At 44.0% G+C, this 24,802-nt stretch overlaps 1 protein-coding gene and 1 long non-coding RNA gene across 2 annotated transcripts; one reads left to right on the top strand and one right to left on the bottom strand.

Annotated features, from left to right (window-relative positions):
- Positions 1-1,496: 1,496 nt before the first annotated feature.
- LOC140637654 (uncharacterized) lies at positions 1,497-4,216 on the bottom strand. The gene is made up of 2 exons (XR_012034721.1): positions 3,742-4,216; positions 1,497-2,297 (listed from the first exon to the last, which is right to left on the bottom strand). It is a non-coding gene; the product is annotated as an uncharacterized lncRNA (long non-coding RNA).
- Positions 4,217-12,859: 8,643 nt separating this feature from the next.
- Positions 12,860-15,130, top strand: SEPHS2 (selenophosphate synthetase 2). The gene has a single exon (XM_072836468.1). The coding sequence runs from the start codon at positions 13,037-13,039 to the stop codon at positions 14,378-14,380; it is 1,344 nt and encodes a 447-aa protein (XP_072692569.1). The 5' UTR covers positions 12,860-13,036; the 3' UTR covers positions 14,381-15,130.
- Positions 15,131-24,802: the final 9,672 nt, after the last annotated feature.

The raw sequence follows: 24,802 nt of genomic DNA, 5'->3' as shown, positions 1-24,802 counted from the left end.
ACTTTTTTTTTTTTTTTTTAGATTTTATTTATTTATTCATGAGAGACAGAGAGAGAGAGAGAGAGAGAGAGGCAGAGACATAGGCAGAGGGAGAAGCAGGCTCCATGCAGGGAGCCCGATGTGGCACTTGATCCGGGGACTCCAGGATCATGCCCTGAACCAAAGGCAGGCACTCAACCACTGAGCCACCCAGGTGTCCCACTCCATAACTTTCTTTAGCTTCATGCCCGACTTTCCCTCCTCAATCTCATCAACCTATCCCCTTTGCCTGGAATGTGCATCCCCAAATCACCACTTGTCAAAATATTCCCAGCCCTGAGGCATCGTGCCAACTTCTTCGTGCCATCCTTTATGATATCTTTGAGTGCCTGAGTAGCTCCATGGAGTCAAGTGCCCGACTCTTGGTTTTGGTTTGGGTCATGATCTTGGGGTCATAAGATGGAGCCCTGCATTGGGCTCCACACTCAGCAGGAAATCTGCTTGGAAATCTCTCTCTCTTTCTTTTTTTTTTTTTTTTTTTTAAAGATTTTATTTATTTATTCATGATAGTCACAGAGAGAGAGAGAGAGAGAGAGAGGCAGAGCGAGAAGCAGGCTCCATGCACCGGGAGCCCGACGTGGGATTCGATCCCGGGTCTCCAGGATCACGCCCTGGGCCAAAGGCAGGCGCCAAACCGCTGCGCCACCCAGGGATCCCTCTCTCTCCTTCTCCCTCTGCCCCTCCCTCCTTTCTCTCTCTCTGTCTCTCTCTCAAATAAATAAATAAATAAATAAATAAATAAATAAATATATTTTTTTAATGTAGTAACAAAATTTCAGATTTGAAAGGATTCTCAAATATCACCAAATTCAACTTTGGCCTACTGCACAATAGTCCTTTCTATATTATTTCCTATTAAATCTTCAACCAGCTTCTCCTTACACACCTCCAGAGACAGGATGCTCATGACTTCCCAAGGAGATCCACTGCATCTCCTGCAGCTCTGCTTGCATGAAAATGCTTTCTTTTCTTTTTCTTTTTTTTTTTTTTAGATTTTATTTATTTATTCATGAGAGACACACAGAGAGAGGGGCAGAGACACAGGCAGAAGGAGAAACAGGCTCCATGCAGGGAGCCCGATGTGGTACTCCATCCTGGGACTCCAGGATCACACCCTGGGCCAAAGGCAGGTGCTCAACCACTGAGCCACCCAGGGGTCCCCAAGGAAAATGTTTTCTTGTATTACATGCCAGTTTGCCTCTTTGTGACTTCCATGCTTTAGGCCTGGTTCTGTCCTGCTGATATGCCTGGGACAAATCTGTTCTCTTTCCCATCTGGAAGCACCTTCAGAAATGTGGACAAGGCTCACAGGTTTCTCTTCCAGGCTGAACATCCTCAATTATATCTAATATTACCTATAAGACAAAGTCTCAACTCCTCTGACCACCCCAGGAGGAACAACTTGTTTCAATGATCTTCCTAAAATCTGGTGCCTTGAAATAAATGCAACGAGGATATTCATGGAAATCCTTTAATTAAAAAAAGAAAAAAATAAATTGAATATCTAACAATAATAGGAAGGTGGTTATACCAGTTAAATAAGTCCATTTTTAAAAAAGATTTTATTTATTTATTTATTCATGAGAGACACAGAGAGAGAGACAGAGACACAGGCAGAGAGAGAAGCAGGCTCCATGCAGGGAGCCCAACATGGGACTCGATCCCAGGATCTGGGATCACCCCCTGAGCCAAAGGCAGACGCTCAACCGCTGAGCCACCCAGGCATCCCAAATAGGTCCATTTTATGAAACACTTCAGCCTCTAACAAAATGTGGTATATTTACATATACTGGTTTAAAAAGATTGTCAAGATAATATAAGAAGAAAAATTACTAGTGTGTGTTACATCTTTTTTTTTTTTTTTTTTAAGATTTCATTTATTTATCTGAGAAAGAGAGAGCACAGAGGGAGAGGAGAAACAGACTTTCCACTTAACAGAGAGCCCAGCTTGGGGCTTGATCCCAGGACCCTGAGATCAAGACCTGAGCCAAAACCAAGAGCCAGACACTTAACCAACTGAGACATCGAGGTGCCCTAGTGTGTGTTACATCTTAAACACTTCATTTTTTGCAGTGTTTCGGTGAGCTCCAACTATCAGGGTGTCGATCTCTGTCCTCATTTGCATTCTTTCCATTTATTCATTCAACAAATGCTGTTTAAGGCCTTCTCTGTGCCAGAGCCCACGCTGGGCCTTGAGCTCCTGGAATCCAGTGAGGTGTGGTCTCAGCTATAAGGCGCTCACAGGTGTCAGAGAAAATCTAGCATGAAAATGGTTAGAACAAGGAAATTTCAGGGTTAGGAGATCATGGAGGAGGGGTCTCCCAAGTCTTGAAGATAATGCTGTTTGTTGGGCATAACGCGTCGTTGGGTAATTAAAAATGACCAGTGCAGGGGATTCCTGGGTGGCTCAGCGGTTTAGCACCTGCCTTTGGCCCAGGGCTTGATCCTGGAGACCCGGGATCGAGTCCTGCATCGGGCTCCCTGCATGGAGCCTGTTTCTCCCTCTGCCTCTCTCTCTTTCTCTCTCATGAATAAATAAATAAAATTTTTTAAAAAAGAATGACTGGTGCAAAGGTCCTGAGGCAGAGAGAATTATGCTGTATTCTGTCCACCCCACACCATACTCTATCCTAATCCAAGTCCCCACCAACTTTCACTGGTCCTCTGCTTAATCATTCCCCTACAGCCTATTCTTGACCTAGCAGACAGAATGAACTTTCAAAACCATGAATATAACCATACCACCTCTCTGCTTAAAACCAAGCCCATGACTTCCTCTTTCTCTTAGGACAAAAAGTCCAAAATTCCTTCACACAGCCCATCAGATCTTAAAAAAAAAAAAAAAAAAAGACTATTTATTTGAGAGAAAGAGAGAGAATACAATCAAGGGGGAGGAGCAGAGGACAGAGAGAAGTAGGCTCCTCACTGAGCAGGGACCACGATGCGGGCCTCTATCCCAGGACCCTGAGATCATGACCCGAGCTGAAGGCAGATGCTTAGCCAACGAAGACACCCAGGTGCCCCAACACATCAGATCTTACATTTACTCCATCAGGAAATCTGTTGCTTCTTCCTTTAAAAACTATCCAGAATATGACTACCTGTCACTATTTCCGGTGTAACCAAGTCACCATCATCTGTCCCCTGGGTTTTTTCAGGAACCTCCTCATTGTCTCTCTGTATCTATTTAGCCAACCCTGTTCACCCTCACCTCAGCCTCTGGTCTAAACCATCCCATGGCTCCCATCTTACCCAGAGCCAAAGCCAAAGGCCATACCATAGTCCAGGGGCCCTGCACATCTGGCCCTTCACTGCCTCTCTGACATCACCTCCTCTTGCTCTCTCTCACCCACTTGTCACCAGCCATACTGGCCACCATCCAACACATAAAACTTGCTGGTCTTTGCCATGGGTACTTTTCTGTCAGAAATGCTCTTGTGCCAGGTTATCCCATGACTCCCTCTCTCAGCATCTTCCAAATCACTTTCTCATTTTTTTTTAATTTAATTTCTTTTTTTTTTTTTGAGAGAGAGAGAGAGAGAGAGAAAGAGCACACAAGCAGGGGAGGGGCAGAGGCAGAGGGATAAGCAGACTCCTTGCTGAGCAGGGAGGCTGATGGGGGGCTCAATCTGAGGACACTGAGATCATGACCTGAACTGAAGGCAGATGCTTCACCGGCTGAGCCACCCAGGTGCTCCTCACCTTCTCATTCTTTATCTCCATCTCCAAACCCTCCATTCTCTGAGCTCTGCCATCACTCTGAGTCTCTTCCTGTCCTGTGTCTCTCTTGTTCTGATGGCAAGAGGTGACTCAGTATGGCTTCTCACATTTACCCCAGATACAAAGATGACATTTCCTGCCACGTAAAGTGATAGAAGATGGTTAAGAGTGTGAGGGGCCATGAACATAGGCGTCAGTTCTCAAGTTTCCTGAGGGAGAGCCTGTTGCTGGAAGCCCCACCAAACAAACCCAGGGAGGCGGGGATAGGGAACTGAGGCTGTGCTGGGCCTGGGTCAGGCTCAGGTTCAGGGGCTGGCAATGGGGACACTGACCTGGATGCTGGGCCAGAGTGGTTGGGGTTCAGACCAATGAGGAATGTTTTGACCCCTGGGGTTTGAATACAGAGTAAAAGCTATAGCAAAGTCAGATTACAGCAGTCCTCCAGTGATCTGCAAGGCCCTATGTCCTGTGCCATTTACACCAATCCTGTGATGTGCCTGTCTGACATTTCCTACAACTCTCTCCACTCAATATGCACCAGTCTTCCTGGCTGCCTTGTTGCTCCTAGAATAGCCCAAGTATATGCCTGCCTCAGGGCTTTTGCACTCACCATTCTCTACCTGAAGCACTCTTTTTCAGATATCTGCATCCTATTCTTCTCTTCATTGAGGCCTTTACTTCAAAGTCATCTTTTCATTGAGGCCTCCCTGGCTACAATTACACAAAATACATTCACATACCAGACTTCCTACTCTTCAGGCTTCATTTTTCTCTCCTCAATACCTATCCTTAACTAACAAATGGTTGCTCTTACCTATTACTATCTCTTTCCATTAGAATGTCTGCTGCATGAGGACAGGAATTTTTGCCTGGCATTCACTGTTATAGCTTCAGTATCTAGTGCACATAAGTTTTCAGTAAATAGGGGGCATCTGGGGATCCCTGGGTGGCTCAGTGGTTTAGCACCTGCCTTCAGCCCAGGGAGTGGTCCTGGAGTCCTGGGATCAAGTCCTGCATAGGGCTCCCTGCATGGATCCTGCTTCTCCCTCTGCCTATGTCTCTGCCTCTCTCTCTGTGTGTGTGTCTCTCATGAGTAAATAAATAAAATCTTTAGAAATAAATGAATAAAATAAAATAAAATAAAATAAAAAAATTAATAGGGGGCATCTGGATGGCTCAATTGGTTAAGCATCCAACTCTTGGTTTTGGCTCAGGTCATGATCTCAGGGTCATGGGATCAAGCCCTGTGTTAGGCCTCACACTTAGCGGAGAGTCTATTTCAGATTCTTTCTCCTCCTCCTCTGCCCCTCCCCACTTGGGCTCTCTCTGTCTCTCTCAAATAAATAAATAAAATCTTAAAAAAAAAAAAAAACACTTTTCAATAAATATTTACAAATGAATCCAGCAGGAGTGTTGAACACCTATTACATGCCAGATTATTTCACCCATTATATAATATCCTACTAGAAATACTTGGAATGATCCCATTTTTGTTTTAAAAATTTTAAAAGTAGGGATCCCTGGTGGCGCAGCGGTTTGGCGCCTGCCTTTGGCCCAGGGCGCGATCCTGGAGATCCAGGATCGGATCCCACATCGGGCTCCCGGTGCATGGAGCATGCTTATGTCTCTGCCTCTCTCTCTCTCCCTCTCTCTGTGACTATCATAAATGAATAAAAATTAAAAAAAAATTTAAAGTATATGCAAATACACAGAGCACACTGCTCTACACCGCCTGGAGGGAGTGACAGGGCGCCCCCTGGTGTTCAATGTAGTGGCTTTCCTTACTCATGAAGGAAAAGGTCTAAAATACACGAGGCTAAGCTGTTGCTAGTACTTCTCTCTGGGAGGAGGATTTTGAGGTAACCTTCTTCCTCTTTACTAAACTGCATTTTGTGATTTTTCTCCAATGACAACATAATGATTTTTGTAATAATATTTCTGGCTCATCAACAGAGTGTGCTGACTCTTGATCTTGTAAGTTCGAACCCCACCTTCAGTATATTACGTAAAAAATAAATTAAAAAAAAAATTTTTTTAAATAGGGACGCCTGGGTGGCTCGGCGGTTTAGCGCCTGCCCTCAGCCCAGGGTGTGATCCTGGAGTCCCCGGGATCGAGTCCCACATCAGGCTCCCTGCCTGGAGCCTGCTTCTCCCTCTGCCTATGTCTCTGCCTCTCTCTCTCTCTCATAAATAAATAAAATCTTTAAAAATTTTTTTAAAAACTAGGGGCACCTGCTTGGCTCAGTGGTTGAGTGTCTGCCTTTGGCTCAGGTCGTGATCCCAGGGTCTTGGGATTGAGGCCCCCATCTAGCTCCCCTCAGGAAGCCTACTTCTCCCTCTGGCTATGTCTCTGCCTCTCTCTGTGTCTCTCATGAAAAAATAAACAAGATATATTTTTTTAATTTTTAAATAAAAATAAAATATTTTTTAAAATGTGTACTAAACCTATTGAAGTATTTTCGGCATACTAGAAATGTACTGAGTGTATAGTTTACCACAATTTAAAAATTCTTGAAAGTGTGTGGAACCTAGGGTGCCTGGCTGGCTTAGTCAGTAGAGCTTTTAGCTCTTTATCTCAGGGTCATGAATTCAGCTCCACATTGGGTGTAGAGTTTGTTTAAATATATACACTTTAAAAAATAAAAAAATTAAAATAAAGTTTGCTGATCTGTGGCGCCTGGCTGGCTCAGTCAGTGGAGCGTGCAACTTTTGATCTCAGGATTGTGGGTTTGAGCCCCACACTGGGTGTGGAGATTACTTAAAAATAAAATATTCAAAAAAATAAAAATAAAGTGTACTGAACCTTAAAGTGTAGTGTTATGACTGGAAATTTTCATAATGAGAAAAAAACTATAACTAGCATTAGCCCAGTGCTTTTGTCGTATGTAAAAAACAAAAGAGGGGCTAGTATTCAGACTATTATTCTCTAAAACCTCTTTTCTCCTTTGCCTGCATTTCCAGCCCCATCTGGGCCTTTACTCTTGCAGTCTTTGGCCCAAAGCTTTAACCCAAGCCATAAATGTTCAGTAGATCTCTCTGAAAAACAAGAAAAAGATCAAAAGGATACTTTCAAATGCTCATAATACAGTCACAGGGATCACCCTCCAGAGGCCCATGGGGATCATCTGCACAGAGGCTCATGAACTTGCTCTGAGCCTAGTGGGTGGTCCCTGACCAAGGCAAATTCATGACTTTCTTGGCCTGAGTGAACATTGCTTCCAAACAGCAGCAAATTACAGGATGAAACCCTCCCTCCAAAGAGTCCTGCTTCCTTGGGGCATATGATGGGAGTTGTTAGTATTCTCAAGGGGGGCGGGCCCACGATAAGGCATAGAGCACCAGACTTCAGGTTAAAAAGACCTAGGTTTGTATTCTCACTAGGTGACCCTGTGAGGGACTTCTGACTTTTCCGGGATCTCAGTCTCCTCTCCAAAATTGAGCTAATAATGATAATTCCCTGGCGCCACTATGAGCATTAATGAGGAGGTGAGTAAGTGCAAGATGATCAGTGCCACGGCACCTGGGTGGCTCAGTGGTTGAGTGTCTGCCTTTGGCTCAGGTGGTGATCCCGGGGTCTTGGGATCAAGCCCCTTGGGATCAAGTGGTAGGGAGCCTACCACTCCCAGGGGGAGCCTGTTTCTCCCTCTGCCTCTGTCTCTGCCTCTGCCTCTCTCTGTGTCTCATGAATAAATAAATAAAATGTTGAAAGAAAGAAAAAAAGAAAGAAAGAAAGAAAGAAAGAAAGAAAGAAAGAAAGAAAGAAAGAAAGAAAGAGAAAGAGATTAAAAAAAAAAAAAAGATCCTCAGCCCCTTGTCTGGTTCATCATATGAGCTCAGCAAATTGTGTTGCATAAAGTGACATATTTATTCATCAAATGTCATTGCCCTGTAAAGTACAAGGGAAGCCAAAGTAGGCACAACAGGGCAGCCCCTCCCTTGTACAGCTTACAGACTAGTGGCGCAAACAGATAATTGTGGCACAATCACATGAATAAAGAATTACAAACTGTCCTAAATGCTGAGAGGAGAAAGTCCAAAGAAGAGAGAGCATACAGAGGCACCTGATCTAGTCACTTTTTAACCCAGGTGAGGGAACTACAGACGTAATGGAGTGTTTTCATTTTTCCCTTAGTGATAGGAAGATCCTTCACAGGTACAATATACTAAAGATTTTGCAAAACAAGTTTCATAGTTGAGATTTTTATATGATCCTTATACCATATCCTAGGCAGAAATGATGACCTTCATTTGACAGAAGTGGAAACTAAGGTGTAGAGAGGCTATATCACCTCTTCAAGGGCAGATAAGTTCACTGACAACAAATCCAAAGGTCAGACAAAATCCAAAGGTCTTCTTTTCATCTCTTGTTTTCCATTCTTTCCTTTTTCCTTCAGTATTTTAAATTCTGAAGTATATAACATTTTCTTTTTTTTAAGATTTTATTTATTCATTCATGAGAGATACAGAAAGAGGCAGAGATACAGGCAGCTCCCCTGCTGGGAGCCTGATGTGGGACTCCATCCCAGGACCCCAGGATCATAACCCAAGCCAAAGGTAGATGCTCAACCACTGAGCCACCCACACGTCCTGATTTTCTTTTTTTTGATGTTGAAATACAGCTTACAAAAAGAGCATAGGAAAACAGATACGAAAAAAAATTATAATAAAAATAAATAAATAAATAAATAAATAAATAAATAAGAAAGAAAAGAAAACAGATACGTATGGTTTAAAGAACATCATGTAACTACAACCCAGCCCAAGGAACAGAACTTAATGTAGCCCAGATCCCCTCTGCACTCTTCCCCAGAAGCAATCCCTATGCTAAATTTTGTTAATCATTCACTATTACTTTTTTAGAAGTTTTTATCATTTTGCATCTCTTATCAATATATTATTGCTTTGCCTGGTGTTGAACTTTATATAAAGGGCATCTTAGTTTACGTATTCTTCTGCAACTGGCTTCTTGCTCCCAACATCTTGTTTTTGAGATTACTGATATTGATGATGCCTAGGCCTATGATTCATTTTCATGGGTGAACAATATTCTGTTGTGTAATTATACCACAATCCGCTTATGCGTTCCCTATTAACAGACAGATGGGTTATTTCCAGTATTCCAATGTTACACTCCTCTTTTTCTTTAGGAAGACAAATGGATTTGTTTTTACAAAAATTTTCCAAGATGGGGATCCCTGGGTGGCGCAGCGGTTTGGCGCCTGCCTTTGGCCCAGGGCGCGATCCTGGAGACCCGGGATCGAATCCCACGTCGGGCTCCCGGTGCATGGAGCCTGCTTCTCCCTCTGCCTGTGTCTCTGCCTCTCTCCCTCTCTCTTGGTGACTATCATAAATAAATAAAAATTAAAAAAAATTTTTTTCCAAGATGTTATAAGTTTTGTGAATTTAAATTCCAGCCGCTCCATCTACCTTAATAGTGGTGTGTGATGATAGATTCTGTTTTTTATGGTAAGCTTACCATCAGCCAGGAACTGTGTTAGGTGTTTTACACACATTTTAAAATTTAACTCTCAGAAACACTCCCATCTGGTATCTATCATTATCTTCAGGTGAAAGGACTATTTTATAGGTAGTGAAACTAGGGTTCCTAGAGGTTAGATAATTTGTCCAAGGTCATTAGGAGAGCCAAGACTGCAACTCAGTCTAATTTTAACATTTGAGTTTCTTCCAATTTAATCCATGCCTTCTTAACACTGTATTGCAGAACAATAAAAACCAAATGTAATGACTTACTGTAAGAGCTATAAGTATCCTTATGTTTTTTTTTCTATTTTTAATTGTGCCAAAATACATATGACATAAAATTTTCCACCTTGCCTTTTTTAAGGGTACAGTTCAGTAGTGTTAAGTACCTTCACATTGTTGCATAATCAATATCCAGAGCTCCTACATTCTTGCACATGTCTCTTGGGGCACCTTTGCAAGAGTTTCTCTAGGGCGTGTTTTATGGGTAGAATTGCTGGGGAGTTCCACCTATGTGTGGAATGCATAGGTTTGCACATGTTGATTTAATCAGTTAAGGCCAAACTCTTTTACAAAATGGTTGCACCAATTTATAGTTCCATAGGCAGGATTTTTTTTTTAAGTATGTAATACACTCAAATATTTTTTCAAAATTTTAAGTTCAGGGGATCCCTGGGTGGCTCAGCGGTTTGGTGCCTGCCTTTGGCGCAGGGCATGATCCTGGTGTCCCGGGATCGAGGCCCATGTCGGGCTCCTTGCATTGGAGCCTGCTTCTCCCTCTGCCTGTGTCTCTGCCTCTGTGTTTGTGTATGTCTCTAATGAATAAATAAATAAAATCTTATAAAATAATAAAAAATTTAAGTTCCAAATGTTAAAGGAGCAAAAAGACATCATAATGAATAATCTCTCGTCCCCAGCCACCTTATTCCTCCCCAGAGGCAATCAATTCACTGGTTTCTGGTGATTATCCTCCAAGAGATATGTTATTGCATATATTTCCCCCTTTTACAACAAATAATAGTATTCTGTAAATACTGCTCTGAACCGTGCTTATTTCTCTTAACAAACATCATAAGCAATATAACCTGGTGGTCTTTGTTTTTTGCTTTTTTTAAACAAAGATTTATTTATTTATTCATGAGAGACAGAGAGAGGCAAAGACACAGGCAGAGGGAGAAACAGGCTCCAGGCAGGGAGCCTGACATGGGACTCCAACCCCGGTTTCTAGGATCACACCCTGGGTGGAAGGCGGTGCTAAACCGCTGAGCCACCGGGGCTGCCCAGCTTTGTTTTTTTTTTTGTTGTTGTTGTTTTTTAAGATTTTATTTATTTATTAATGAGAGACACAGAAAGACGTTAAGACACAGATGGAGGGAGATACAGGACTGGATTCCATGATCTCAGGATCATGCCCTAAGCTGAAGGAAAACACTCAACCACTGAGCCACCCAGGAGCCCCTAGCCTGGTGGTCTTTGGAACAAATTGCTTGGATTCATATCCAGCTTTCCATATTCTAAACTGGGTGTGAAAAAAATAAAAATAAAAATAAAAATAAAAATAAATAAACTGGGTATGACCTTGAGTGGGTCATTTAATCTCTCTGCATTATATTCTTTATCTGCAAGATGTGGAAAGAATCTTAACTCAAAGGTTTTTATAAGAACTAAGGTAATATAAAAAAAGAACTAAGTTAATATACTAAAGCATTTAGAACTGTGCTTCTTAGAATTGTAACTATTATCAATATAATTACATCAGTGTTTTCTCATTCTGTTTTAAAGTTGCTTGGGTAGTCTATTACATAATTATACCACAATTTATTTTAATCATAATTGATAAAACATTTAAGTTGTTTCCAGCATGTTGATATTACAAACAACACAGAAAAACAAAACAAAACAAGACAAACCTATCATTTCCTACACATAGCTGGTGAGTACATCTGTAGTGTAAAATCCTAGAATTGGAACTGCTGAGTCAAAGGTATTATGTGCAGTTTTTATTTATTTATTTAAAAAATTTTAATAGGATTTTTTTAAAGATTTATTTATGATAGACACACACACACACACACACACACACACACACAGAGGCGGAGACACAGGCAGAGGGAGAAGCAGGCTCCATGCAGGGAACCCGACGCGGGACTAGATTCCGGGACTCCAGGATCGCGCCCTGGGCCAAAGGCAGGTGCCAAACCGCTGAGCCACCAGGGATCCCCTTACTTTCTAATTAAAAAAAAAAAAAGATTTTATTTATTTATTCATGAGAGGCAGAGAGAGAGAGACAGAGAGACAGAGAGGCAGAGACACAGGCAGAGGGAGAAGCAGGCTCTCTGCAGGGAGCCCAACGTGGGACTCGATCTCGGGTCTCCAGGATCAGGCCCTGGGCTGAAGGTGGCGCTAAACCGCTGAGCTACCCGGGCTGCCCTGTAGTTATAATCTTAATAGATATTGGCAAATTGTTCATAATGGATCCATCACAGATTCTTATATATACTAATTTAAAGAGATACAGAAATTTTAGAATTTCTGAGCTTGGGTGGCTTAGCGGTTGGGCGTCTGCCTTCAACTCAGATTGGGTCCTGGTATCCTGGGATCCAGTCCCACATGGGTCTCCCTGCATGGAGCCTGCTTCTCCCTCTGCCTATGTCTCTGCTTCTGCGTGTGTGTCTCTTATGAATAAATAAAATAAAATATTTTTTAAAAAAGAAATTTTAGAACAAAACAAGGTAAGCCACTTTGTTGTCCAGATGAGTGAACTGCTGCGGGGGGAGGGGGAGGGGGGAGGAAAGTGACTCACACGGGCAGTTAGTGGTAGACGCAAGAGTCTTAAAAGACTTTAGGATCATATTTTTAAAATGTAATCTCTACCCCCAGTGTAGGGCTGGAAGTCACGACCCTGAGATCTAGAGTCGCATGCTCTTCCGACAGAGCGAGCCAGCCCGAGTTTTAAAATTCCTTCAAATCCATTTTAACATTTCATTATTTTGATGCTAAGGTTTGCTTGCTTGATGGTAGTAACTTAATATCTAATTTCTCATTATTCTGAGATTTCTTATTTTATTTTATTTTATTATTTTATTTATGATAGTCACACAGAGAGAGAGGCAGAGACATAGGCAGAGGGAGAAGCAGGCTCCATGCACCGGGAGCCCGACATGGGATTCGATTCCGGGTCTCCAGGATCACGCCCTGGGCCAAAGGCAGGCGCCAAACCGCTGCGCCACCCAGGGATCCCTAACTTCTCATTATTCTTTCCGAATTTTTCCCTGGGCTCTTTTTCTCTCCTGGACTGGTCACGAGCGCAGTCAAACGACCCGTGGACAATTCTGCCCTACGGGAGATCTGCCAAGCGACCGATCTTCTTTATATTCGAAACTGCCCTTGGTAAACTGCCTCTAGGGGAGCAGATTCCGCCAGCCACTCCCAAGAGATCGTTTAAATTACATCTAGGGGAGCGAACCCAAGCACTTGCGGGTAATCTCTCCCCGACCAATTTCGCAAGCTGCTGGTTGATTTGTAATTTAGCTTTTAGACCAAAGGAAGCCCGCCTCTCGGTAGCGGAGTCGTCATTGGCTAGCACGGCTGTCAATCAGCGGGGCTATAAGTAGGGGGAGGCCGGCAGCTCCTCCCTCAGGAAGGCCAGGAGCGCGCGGGGTGGCGTGAGTCCGGTGGCGCGAGTCGTGCCGGGGAGAATCTCTGCGGTAATATCTGTTAGTCCGTAGTAACTGGAGTAGAAGATACAAGGGCGCTCCCCTCCTCTCTCCTCTTCCCTCCCTGCGGGGCAGGCGCGATGGCGGAAGCCGCGGCGACGGGCGCCGGCGGCGAGGTGGCGGCGGCGGCGGAAGGCTCGGGCTCCGCGGGCTTGTCTCTGGGCCGGGGCTTCTCGAGCTACCGGCCCTTCGAGCCCCAGGCGCTGGGCCTCAGCCCCAGCTGGCGGCTGACGGGCTTCTCCGGCATGAAGGGCTGAGGCTGCAAGGTCCCCCAGGAGACGCTGCTCAAACTCCTGGCGGGACTGACGCGGCCAGAAGTGCGGCCCCCTCTGGGCCTGGGCCTGGTCGGAAGCCATGAAGAGGCGGCCCAGGAAGGCGGCCTGCCGGCCGGGGCGGATCCCAACCCCACCTTTCCAGCCCTGGGCATCGGGATGGACTCCTGCGTCATCCCCCTGAGGCACGGGGGCCTGTCCCTGGTGCAGACCACGGACTTCTTTTACCCCTTGGTGGAAGATCCCTACATGATGGGGCGCATAGCGTGTGCCAACGTGCTGAGTGACCTCTATGCCATGGGCATTACTGAATGTGACAACATGTTGATGTTACTCAGCGTTAGCCAGAGTATGACTGAGGAGGAACGAGAGAAGATAACACCCCTTATGATCAAAGGCTTTCGCGACGCTGCTGAGGAAGGAGGGACTGCAGTGACTGGCGGACAGACAGTGGTAAACCCTTGGATTATTGTCGGTGGGGTTGCCACTGTGGTATGTCAGCCAAATGAATTCATCATGCCTGACAGCGCCGTTGTTGGGGATGTGCTCGTGTTAACCAAACCCCTAGGAACCCAAGTTGCTGTTAATGCCCACCAATGGCTAGATAACCCTGAGAGATGGAATAAAATAAATATGGTGGTCTCCAGGGAAGAGGTAGAGCTGGCTTATCAGGAAGCCATGTTCAATATGGCTACCCTGAACAGAACTGCTGCTGGATTAATGCACACGTTTAATGCACATGCAGCCACAGATATCACCGGTTTTGGCATTCTGGGACACTCTCAGAACCTTGCAAAACAACAAAGAAACGAGGTGTCCTTTGTTATTCATAATCTGCCAATCATCGCCAAGATGGCTGCTATCAGCAAGGCCAGTGGGCGCTTTGGGCTCCTTCAAGGAACCTCAGCGGAAACTTCTGGTGGATTGCTGATTTGTCTGCCAAGAGAACAGGCAGCTCGCTTTTGTTCTGAAATAAAATCTTCCAAGTATGGAGAGGGTCACCAGGCATGGATCGTCGGTATTGTGGAAAAGGGAAACCGGACAGCCCGGATTATTGACAAGCCTCGAGTTATTGAGGTCCTACCTCGTGGGGCCACTGCTACTGCTCTTGCTCCTGACAATTCCAATGCCTCCTCTGAGCCTAGCTCGTGAGATGGAATAGCAGAAGTTGTTTGGACCTTAGAGCCTTTGTACGCAATCATGAACGATTCTCAAAACGTTATTTTAAGAAATTTCCAAAGAAGGCTGCCTGCATAGTAGTTCCAGCTGCCCTTTCGAGGTGATTTGAATCAGCCCATCACAAGCTGCACATTCCAAGGCCAGAAGTAACATTTGGGACTTCAGGGGGAGATTTGTTCATCTTGTATGTGGAAGAGGAGCAGAAAAACCTCTGTTCTTTCCAAGAGCAGGATGAGGCTATTCTATTCTAGTTTGAGGGATTTTTCTTGGCACTGGGTTGATTCATGTCTGCACAGGGAGTTAGGTTATGTATTAAAATTACATACACACCAAAAGAGGTAAATTGCAAAATGATTTAGATCAGAAGCAAATAAGTTTGGACCAATGCTGTTGATAAATCTAAATTGTTAAGAGAGATCTTATATTGTATTGTCAAATTCTTTATTAGATTTTTCTCAAGTACTGGCTCTTTCCTGCTCTGGACAAGAATTGAGCAGCTTGTCCAATGACTGGGAAAGGAGGACCTGCAACCATCTGATTTGGTCTCTGTTAATGATGTCTCTCCCTCTAAACCCCTTTTAGGACTGGGAGAGGCAGAGTAAGCCCCAGAGCCCAAACCTCAGTGGTTATTAAGATGTTCAATCTTGTGCTGAAAATTCCTGGTGATTTAATCAATAAAGAGTAATTTCTAGTGAAATAAATAAAAAGGACTTTGTGGAAAAACTCTTCTGCCTAATGTTTGGATTCTTGGAATTCTGAACTTTTTACAGTCTTATAAAATGAATCAATTGACACACTTAGAGTCTGGCAAGTGGAGAGTGAGAATGTTTTCCCTGATTCAGGACCAGAGGATTTAACACCTAGATTTACGTTTGCACCGTTCCCCTGAGTTGATAGCAAAGTACCCAAAACAAGCATTAACCCCAAGGACTACAGGGTGGGAGAGGAATCAATACTTCTTGGAAGATTCAAAGTAGGTGGAAGAAGAGTAACTGACTTAGCATAATAGAGGAAGCCAAAGTAAATGCCTTCAGAGTTGGGAAATATGAACAGGAAGCAAGGAGATATGCTCTGGAGGTACTAAGGGGTCAGGGTGGGGATAAAGACACTGAAAGTTTATATACAGAGTAATTATAATTAGATCTTTGAAGTTCACAAACCTCTCCCCCATGTCACTTAGATGACTGCATCTCACCTTTGTAGGTAAGGAGAGGTTTACTTTCTGGGAGACGAATTTTAAAAATACTGCAAAGCTGGGGACACCACACAAGGGGCCTGACCAAAAACAATAAGGGCTGAAAAACAAGACTACCCCAATCCCCTTCCTCACCTTAGCTATTAAAAACACTGTCCAGGAAGCTTATACCACCTTTGCTCCTCTGGAGAAAAAGAATGCCCAGAAAAAAGACCTATAAACATTTAGGGAGCCCCCTGTGAAAATCTCTACCAGGAAGCCTCCCAGTTGAAAAGTTTAACTCAAGCAACTCAATGCGTCATTCTTAAACAGAAGCAGTCAAGGATCACCAGACATTTGAGGCAAGCCTCTTTTAAAAAAAAAAGTCAAAGAAAACTAAAAACTCGGTAAAAAGACAATACCAAGAGCAGAAGAAGGAAAAAAAAAAAAAAAAAGCAGAGGTAAAGAAGATCAAGGGTTCATAAAAAGAAAACAAAGCATTTAGAATGTAAAATCTAGCTAACATTTTTAAATAGAATATTTAGAAGATAAAGTTGAGGAAATCAGAAGGTAGAACAACAAAAAGATGCACAATAGAAGAAAACAAATGTATGAAAATTAGAGGTGAGCCAGGAGGTTCAACATGTAGGAGGAATTCCAAAAAGATAATAAAGTAAATGGAAGAAAAAAATACGTGAAACTATAAGAAAGTTTTCTAAAATTTAAAAAGTACTATAAATCTCTGTCACATCTCTTGACTTCCCAGCATAGTGAATGAGAAATGACCTACACTAATTTTATTACATTTTAAAATGGCTGTGATAAAGAGAAGTGTTTTATATAAATTCATTTGAGCTGCCAACAACCCCATTTTGCAAATCAGGAAGCTGAGGTGCAAAGAGATTAAGAAATTTGTTCAAAGTTGCACAGGACATCTGCTAGGCAGAGTGAATCCAGAGTCCATTCTTTTTTTTTTTTTTAAGATTTTATTTTTAAGTAATCTCTACACCCAATGTGGGGCTCAAATTTACAATGCCGCGATCAAGAGTTGCATGCTCCACACTAACTGAGCCAGCCAGATGCCCCCAGAGTCTAGGCTTCTAATCATACTCTCCTCAAACTTTCTGGGGGGAGGGGAAGAACATGTAGAAAGGTCTGGCAATAAGAATGATATCAGACTTCTCAACAGGGAATTGGAAACTGGAAGACAATGAAGTAACACCTTTGAAATCCTGAGAGTAAATTATTTTCTCTGTATAATTCTATACCTAGCGACATTTTTCAAAGTATCAAAGTGGTTTCATCCTATGCATTCTTTCTCAAGAAACTACTGGAAGATGTGCTCTAGAAAAATAAGGTGGCAAACTGGGAAAGAAAAACAAGGTTTAGGAAACCCATGCAAGCACAAGGTGAAGGGAGGTCTTAAGGTAATGGTTCTCCAGCAAGCCTAGAGAGCAATCAGCCTGGAACAGGCAGGACACTAGAAGATAGGAGCCTGAAGGCTTCCAGGAAGAGGAAAATGGACCGAGTACTCGTACAGTTGATTTTGTGAAAAATTATACTGGAAGGTTAATGGAAGATGTAAAAAGAATTAGTGAAAATTATATAGAAAGCCAGCACATGAAAAAAATGAGCCAGTAATCAACTCCAATAAAAAATAAAACCTGTGTGATGAATGAAATGTAATCATACATAATATTTGACAATGAATATTTACAGAATTGTAAATACTATCTAGCTCCAATAATCAATTTTATTTAAGATTTTATCCATTTGAAAGAAAGTGAAAGAGCACAAGCAGGGGGAGGGGCAGGGGGAGAGGGAGAAGCTGACTCCCAGCTGAGCAAGGAGCCCGATGCGAGGAGCTCAATCCCAGGACCCTGGGACTATGACCTCAGCCAAAGGGAGACACTCAACCCACTGAGCCACCCAGGTGCCCCAATCAATCAATTTTAAAAACTCAGCTTTTCTCCTATTCCAAGCTCTTAAATAGCTTTCCATACAATCCTGCTACTTCTCTCCAACCTCATTTCATGGCACTTGCCCTTCCTCTCTCACTAAACTCTAGCCCATTAGCCTTCCGGTGGTGATCCAAATAGAGATCCTTTGTACTTGCAGATCCCTCTGTCTGGAATCTCACTTCATGTTCTCTACTGGGCAGGCTCACCCTCAGTCCTATCTCAGCTCAAATAAAACCTCATAAAAGGCTTGTCTGACATCAGCCAACTACTTTCCCCACTACTCACCAACTCATCAACCCTACTCTCCAACTTATCACCTCATTTATTGGCTTCATAGGTCTTACCCTAATCTGTAATTATCTTGAGAATGGTTAGTTTACTTTATAAATGACTCTTTCTGCTAGTATGTAAGCTCCAAGATGGCAGGGGATGTTGTGTATCCCCAGTTCCTAGAACACTGTCTGGTTCATAGTTAGAATATATTGAATGAGTGAGTGAGTGAGTGAGTGAGTGAGTACACTCCGGGGACCCTGGTACCCTCTATGTCCACACTTTTCTTGCTCTTAGTGTCTCCTAGCGGTGGAAGCTGGATTTCTTTTTTTTTTTTTTAATGATAGTCGCACAGAGAGAGAGAGAGAGAGAGAGAGAGGCAGAGACACAGGCAGAGGGAGAAGCAGGCTCCATGCACCGGGAGCCCGACGTGGGATTCGATCCCGGGTCTCCAGGATCGCGCCCTGGGCCAAAGGCAGGCGCTAAACCGCTGCGCCACCCAGGGATCCCGGAAGCTGGATTTCTTAAGACAAAGCTTTGGAGAAGAAATTCAGGCCTTGGTTCTGTTTGTTCACATACACAGCTCTCTGGTTGGAGTGGGCAGTACAAATGGAGAGGAAAATTATTGGATGTGTCCCTGGTCTGAGTCCTCTTAGTTAGCCTAGAAATGGTTAGGGGTTGAGAGCAAGATAGGCATCCATCTTTTTCTTGGGGAGGACCTGGGCAATAACCAGAGGCAGCAGATGGTGCAGGGGACAGGGCCTTGGGTACAAGTCAGAACAATCACAGGTACAAAGGTAAGGAAGGTGATAGAGGAAAGGGAAGCCAAAGGAAGAAAAGAAAAAGGAGAGGAAGTTGAAGTTAGAAGAAGAGAAAGATGATGAAGAGACAGGACAAAAGGGCAGAAGAAAAGGCAGTAATGAAGTGACCTCAGCATATCCCAAACAGATTGAGCTGCCTCTTTTACTTCCCTGTGAGGGTAGGGAGACTTCTTTCACTTTCTGAGGAGCATCAGGGGTGCTGGTGAGCTTCAGCATTCACCTTCCTGGGTGATCTCAGATGAGTCTCTGGGTCTCAGTTTCTGCATCTGTAAAACAGGCACAGCAATACCCACCTGGAGGGGATCCCATGAGGCATACTTCTATAAATTAGCATTTATCAGATATATTCAAGCACCAGGCCCTGGGGAAACAAAAACATGACAATGCTGACAATGCTTCTGTTCTCCAGGAGACTCAGTCTAAAAGGAGATCTAGAACAGGGACACCCATCACCCCAAAATCAAGACAAAGAATGATAAATGTCATATAGGCTAGAACGGAAGTACTATAGAAGGTCCAATTATTTCCTTTGAGGAGGCTTAGGAAGGCTTCCTAGAAGAGGTGGCTTTGAAGCAGGGCTCTACAGAATGAGTAGAATTTGGGTTTGGCTATGCAGAGAAGAGGGAATGGGCATTCTAGATATGAGCAAAGTTAGGGAAGAGGAGAGTGGGGTTCATGCGGCTGCATTTCAGTATCGGTGTAGGGAAATAAGGCTGGACACACACAAGTTGCAGAAGGACTTCTCTCTTGCTCTCTCTCTCTCTCTTTTTTTTTTTTTTTTTTTTTTTAATATTTTATTTAGGACAGCCTGGGTGGCTCAGTGGTTTAGCGCCACCTTCAGCCCAGGGCCTGATCCTGGACACCGGGGATCCAGTCCCACGTCGGGCTTCCTGCGTGGAGCCTGCTTCTCCCTCTATGTCTCTACCTCTCTCTCTCTCTCTCTCTCTCTCTCTCTCTCTGTGTCTCTCATGAATCAGATGGGGGGGGGCAGGGACATAGGCAGAGGGAGAAGCAGGCTCCATGTGGGGAGCCCAATGTGGACTCAATCCCAGGTCTCCAGGATCACACCCCGGGCTGACAGTGGCACTAAACCGCTAAGCCACCGGGGCTGCCCTCTCTCTTTTTTTTTAAAGTAAGCTCTACACCCACTATGGGGCTTGAACTCACGACCCTGAGATCAGGAGTCACATGCTCTTCTGATTGAGCCAGCCAGGAACCCTGGGAAGGACTTCTAAAGGTGATGAGGACTCCCTGGCCTGAATGAGTTAGCCTAGAGATTTCTCAAAGCCTCTGTCATAACTCCCCCTGAAAAACTTAATAAGTACAAATCCCACTAATTATAGCAGCATCATTTCTGCCATCCCCCACTTCAAAACCAACAAGGTCAATGGCTCTACCTCCAATTAAGAATAGCACTGTGATACAAACAAAATACACATCGTCCCAGCTCTCCCAGCAGACACATAAAGGGTTCTCGGAAGCCACCTAGGCCCAGAGCCCCATTACCCCATTAGGGAAATGGTGGCACAGAGAAAAGAAATAATTTTCCTAAGGGCATTAGTGTATAGGTTCTCAATCACCCGACTCTAAGTTTACCATCATACTCTATTGTGTCTGGGACCTTAGCGGCCCAGGTTTCCCTACCCCACCACCACTCACCCAGATTATGGGTCTGCTACTTTGTTCTCTAATCACTGCCCCGTTTTTCACTCCAGGGTTTCCCAAAAGCCGTACTGGGACCAGTTGCACATGGTTGGCTCCAGTGGTGAAGGCAGCCAAACTCTTGCGTAGCAGAAGGGTGGTGTATGCATGCTTATGTTTGCTTGTCTCAGCCTGCCCATCCTGTCATTAAACATTTATTAGCCTGAGAAAACACCTTCGGTTGAAAACACTGGGACACCCAGTCCCTAGGGGGATAGGCTCATAAAAGGCTAATAACAAGCATGAACCAAAAGCCAAGACCAAACACACTGAGGCCCAGATTAAAGCAGGGAGGTTGTGTTGCTAAAATGTGTCTGAGAAGAATGGAGAAAAGTGAAAGGATGTGGGGATGAGGGTACAGAAAGAGTCTGGATGAGGGGGTCCAGATCATGGGGCTAATTATATGTTCAGGTCTGTACCCTTTCCCTCATGACAGCTTTCCCCACCTCTCCAACACTGCTGTGCTGGAGCTGGGTTTGCTTGCTTCTCCAAGAATGACATGGAGCAAAGAACTGGGATGTTCTGCAGGATGCTTGGCAAAAGCCTTACAAGCTCAGTTAGGATCTCCTAGGAGAAGGGCAGAGGCACTCACACACAGAGTGTCTCCTCCTTCCTGTCACTCATCCAAGTACTAACCAGGCCCGACCCTGCTTAGCTTCCGAGATCAGACGAGATCAGGCACATTCAGGGTGGTATGGCAGTAGACCTCCTTCCTCTCAATCACCAAGGACCACCTGATCTGTAAGCTCTAGAAGTCCTGTCCCAACTCTTCAAAAATCTAAGATGCTGGGACGCCTGGGTGGCTCAGTGGTTGAGCATCTGCCTTTGGCTCAGGTCATGATCCTGGGGTCCCAGTATTGAGTCCTGCACTGGGCTCCCTGCATGGGGCCTGCTTCTCCCTCTGCCTGTCTCTGCCTCTCTCTGTGTCTCTCATGAGTAAATAAATTCAATCTTTTTAAAAAAATCTAAGATGCAGAGGACTCCTGAGAAAGCCATGTTTTATATTCCAGGAAAAGACTTTGGATCCTTGTCTGGAGAACCTTAGCAAACATCAGAGTAGGTGCTACAGATGGTACTTTCAATTCCCAGATCCACAGGCAGCTCAGTGTTCTGAACTTCAGGCTTGTATGTCCACCTGCCTATGGGCCATCATCTAGATGTTCTAGAGCAATCTTGGACTCAACATGCCCCAAGCTGAATTCATTATTTTCCCTTCCACCCCAACTCCTGGATCTTCTTGTGTCCTCGTTTCAGCAAATGGCAAAATTATCCATCCATTTACTCAAGCCAGAAACCCAGGAGTTCCACAGGACTCCCTCTTTTCTACCAAATCCAATATCCAACTTCTGTGTTGCCTAATCCAGCAGCAACTTCTCTACTCTCTTCTTACCCTACAGTTCAGTAGCATCCAAATCAGATGTCCAGGACAGCCCAGTCTCAGCGGTTTAGCGCCGCCTTCAGCCCAGGGCATGATCTTGGAGACCCGGGAGGGGTCTTAGTCCAACGTCAGGCTCCCTGCTTCTTCTGCTTCTCCCTCTGCCTCTCTCTCTCTCTCTCTCTCTTTCTGTCTCTCTCTCTCCTCTCTGTGTCTCTCATGAATAAATAAATAAAATCTTAAAAAAAAAATCAGACATCCACTCATTTTGGAACACTTTCCTCTCTTAGCCTTTGTTACACAACACTCTCAATTTTCCTACTATGTCACCCATCTCTTCTCTTTTGCTCAACTGCTAAGAGTCAGAGTACCCCAAATCTTAGTCTTGTCTGTCTAGATTCTTGTAGTAGGCATTCTTCTCCAAATCCATGACTTTAAATACTATCTAATGACTGAGACTGCCAAATGTAAATCTCTACCCCTGATCTCTCCTCTAATCCTTAGGCTCATAAATCTACTTGTCAAATTTATATGTAGCTTCAGTTAGCTTTATTCTAAATCAAATTCCTATTGCATGTGTGTTCAATCCTGCATCTCATCTTCCTCATCCCAGTATGTATCATCATCATCCACTGTGCTGCACAACACTCAAAACCTATAAGCCATACTTGATTCTATCCTTTCTCCCATACCTCTGATTCAAAATCATCAAAGCCTATTGATCTAGCTCCAAAAACATCTCCCCAGTACATCTACTTCTCTCCATCTTCACTCATCATCAACCTGGCCCAGAGTCAATATCATCTTTTGCTTGGCCAACTGCAGTAACTCATCTCCCTGCTTGCCCTCCTCCAATTCATTCTTAACACAGCAGCCAGAGGACTCATAAAGACAAAATATGATCATATAACTCCCCTGCCAAAATCCTTTAAAGGGTTTCCATAAGACTTAAAATCCAAAATAAAATATAAAATAAAATCCATGGTTGATCAATCTGATTTTGCCTCTTGTCATCTCCCTAATACCATATCCACTCTCCCTCTTGCTCACTACATTCCTGCCATTTTTATCTTTAGATCATGCCAAGACTTTCCTACTATAAGCATTGGGGCTTCCTCTATCTAGAGCTCTGTTCCACTTGATTTTTACTCAGATTAAATGTCACTTTCTCAAAAACAAGTAACAGAAAACCCAGTTAAAAGTGGTTTAACCAGTAAAGGGATTTATTTTCTTAAGTAACTAGTCTTAAATTAGGACCTTTCTGGAACTTGTAAAAATAAATGTCCCAACAATGTTATCAAGGATCCCAGGTCCTTTTTATCTTCCTATTTGCCAATCCCAGTTTGTGGTCTACCTCTCTGCACAAAGATTCCTTCACATACTAACATTGAAAGGTAGAGGGCAGCCCCAGTGGCGCAGCGGTTTATCGCCGCCTGTAGCCCAGGGCGTGATCCTGGAGACCCTGAATCGAGTCCCATGTCAGGTTCCCTGCATGGAGCCTGCTTCTCCCTCTGCCTGTGTCTCTGCCCCTCTCTCTCTCTGCATCTCTATGAATAAATAAATAAAATTTTAAAAAATCTTTTAAAAAAAAGGTAGAAACATCCTGTGTTTTTTAACAAAAGGACTGAGAACTCTTCCCAGAAGACTCCAACAGACTTCCTAACTTCTTACTGTCAAGAGCTAGGCCATATGCTTACCCATGAACTGATCAGGCCAGGGCAATAAGACCATATGATCAATCAAGTAGAGGAGGGTGAACCCCAGAATAAAATCATGCTTGTGCAAGAATGCAGAAGAGGAAAAATAAATAAATAAAAAGGAAGGAAGGGAGGAAGGGAGGGAGGGAGGGAGGGAGGGAGGGATCCCTGGGTGGCTCAGCGGTTTGGTGCCTGCCTTTGGCCCAGGGTGTGATCCTGGAGTCCCGGGATCGAGTCCCGCGTTGGGCTCCTGGCATGGAGCCTGCTTCTCCCTCTGCCTGTGTCTCTGCCTTTCTCTCTCTCTCTCTCATGAATAAATAAATAAAATATTTAAAAATAAATAAATAAATAATAAACATAAGTCTTTTAAAAAATGCTTATAAGAATCATTTGAAATAACACATATATTTGAGCACTGGGTGATGTATAGAATTGCTGAATCACTATATTGTACACCTGAAATTCATATAACACTGTATATTAACTGGAATTAAAATGAAAACTTAATAAATAAATAAATAAATAAATAAATAAATAAAAGCACCTGGGTGGCTTGGTTGAGCATCTGCCTTTGGCTCACGTCATAATCCTTGGGTCCTGGGATCAGTCTGGCGTCAGGCTCCCCAGAGGAAGCTTGCTTCTCCCTCTGCCTATGTCTCTGCTTGTGTGTGTCTCTCATGAATAAATCAATAAAATCTTTAAAAATGAATGAATGCAGGAGGAGTAAAGGCAGTAGAGCTGGTAACCAATATGCTTACCCCATCTTCCCTGGCCATGCAAGCTAAAGTTGCCCCCACTTTTCACAGTGTTTAAATTTTTTTCTTAGTACTTATTATCATTTGAGGCAATATAGTGCAGGGGTTAATAAAACAGATTCTGAAAACAAATTGCATGGAACTGAAACCTGGCTACTACTTTATATGCTGTTGAGTTAAATTACTCAATCTCTTAGTTTCCTTGCCTGGAAAATGGGGATAACGATGATACTACCTACCTCATAGGGCTGGTGATTAAATATGTAAAGTGCCTAGAACATCTACCCGAGCTCCTGTATCCTGGAGACATTCTTGTAGCCTTATAATAAATTTCCCTCTCTGTCTTACAGCCTCCGTTCCTGGGGTTTTCCACGGAGCGCCGCACCCCCTTCCCTGCCCGGTCCTTTCTCTTTGGCGCCATCTGGCGTCCCCAAGAGAAGCGACGCGCCTGCGCCCTCTTCGCCCTCGGCCCATTGTGTCTTCCCCGACGAATCCGGTCCCTGTACCTTTAAGATGCTAGGCCAAGACTAAAGAATCCAAGGCTGGAGGGCAAGGGGCGGGTTTCACAGTAAATTCCACCTAACTCATTGGTCTTTCCTGCGGCTCCGCCCCGGGAAGCAGTCGTGAACGCCTGTGATTGG

This window comes from Canis lupus, chromosome 8 (genome assembly GCF_048164855.1).
Source record: "Canis lupus baileyi chromosome 8, mCanLup2.hap1, whole genome shotgun sequence".
NCBI classification, from domain to species: Eukaryota; Metazoa; Chordata; class Mammalia; order Carnivora; family Canidae; genus Canis; species Canis lupus.
The sequence above is the reverse complement of the archived record's forward strand: the minus strand, read 5'-3'. Positions and strand labels throughout refer to the sequence as shown.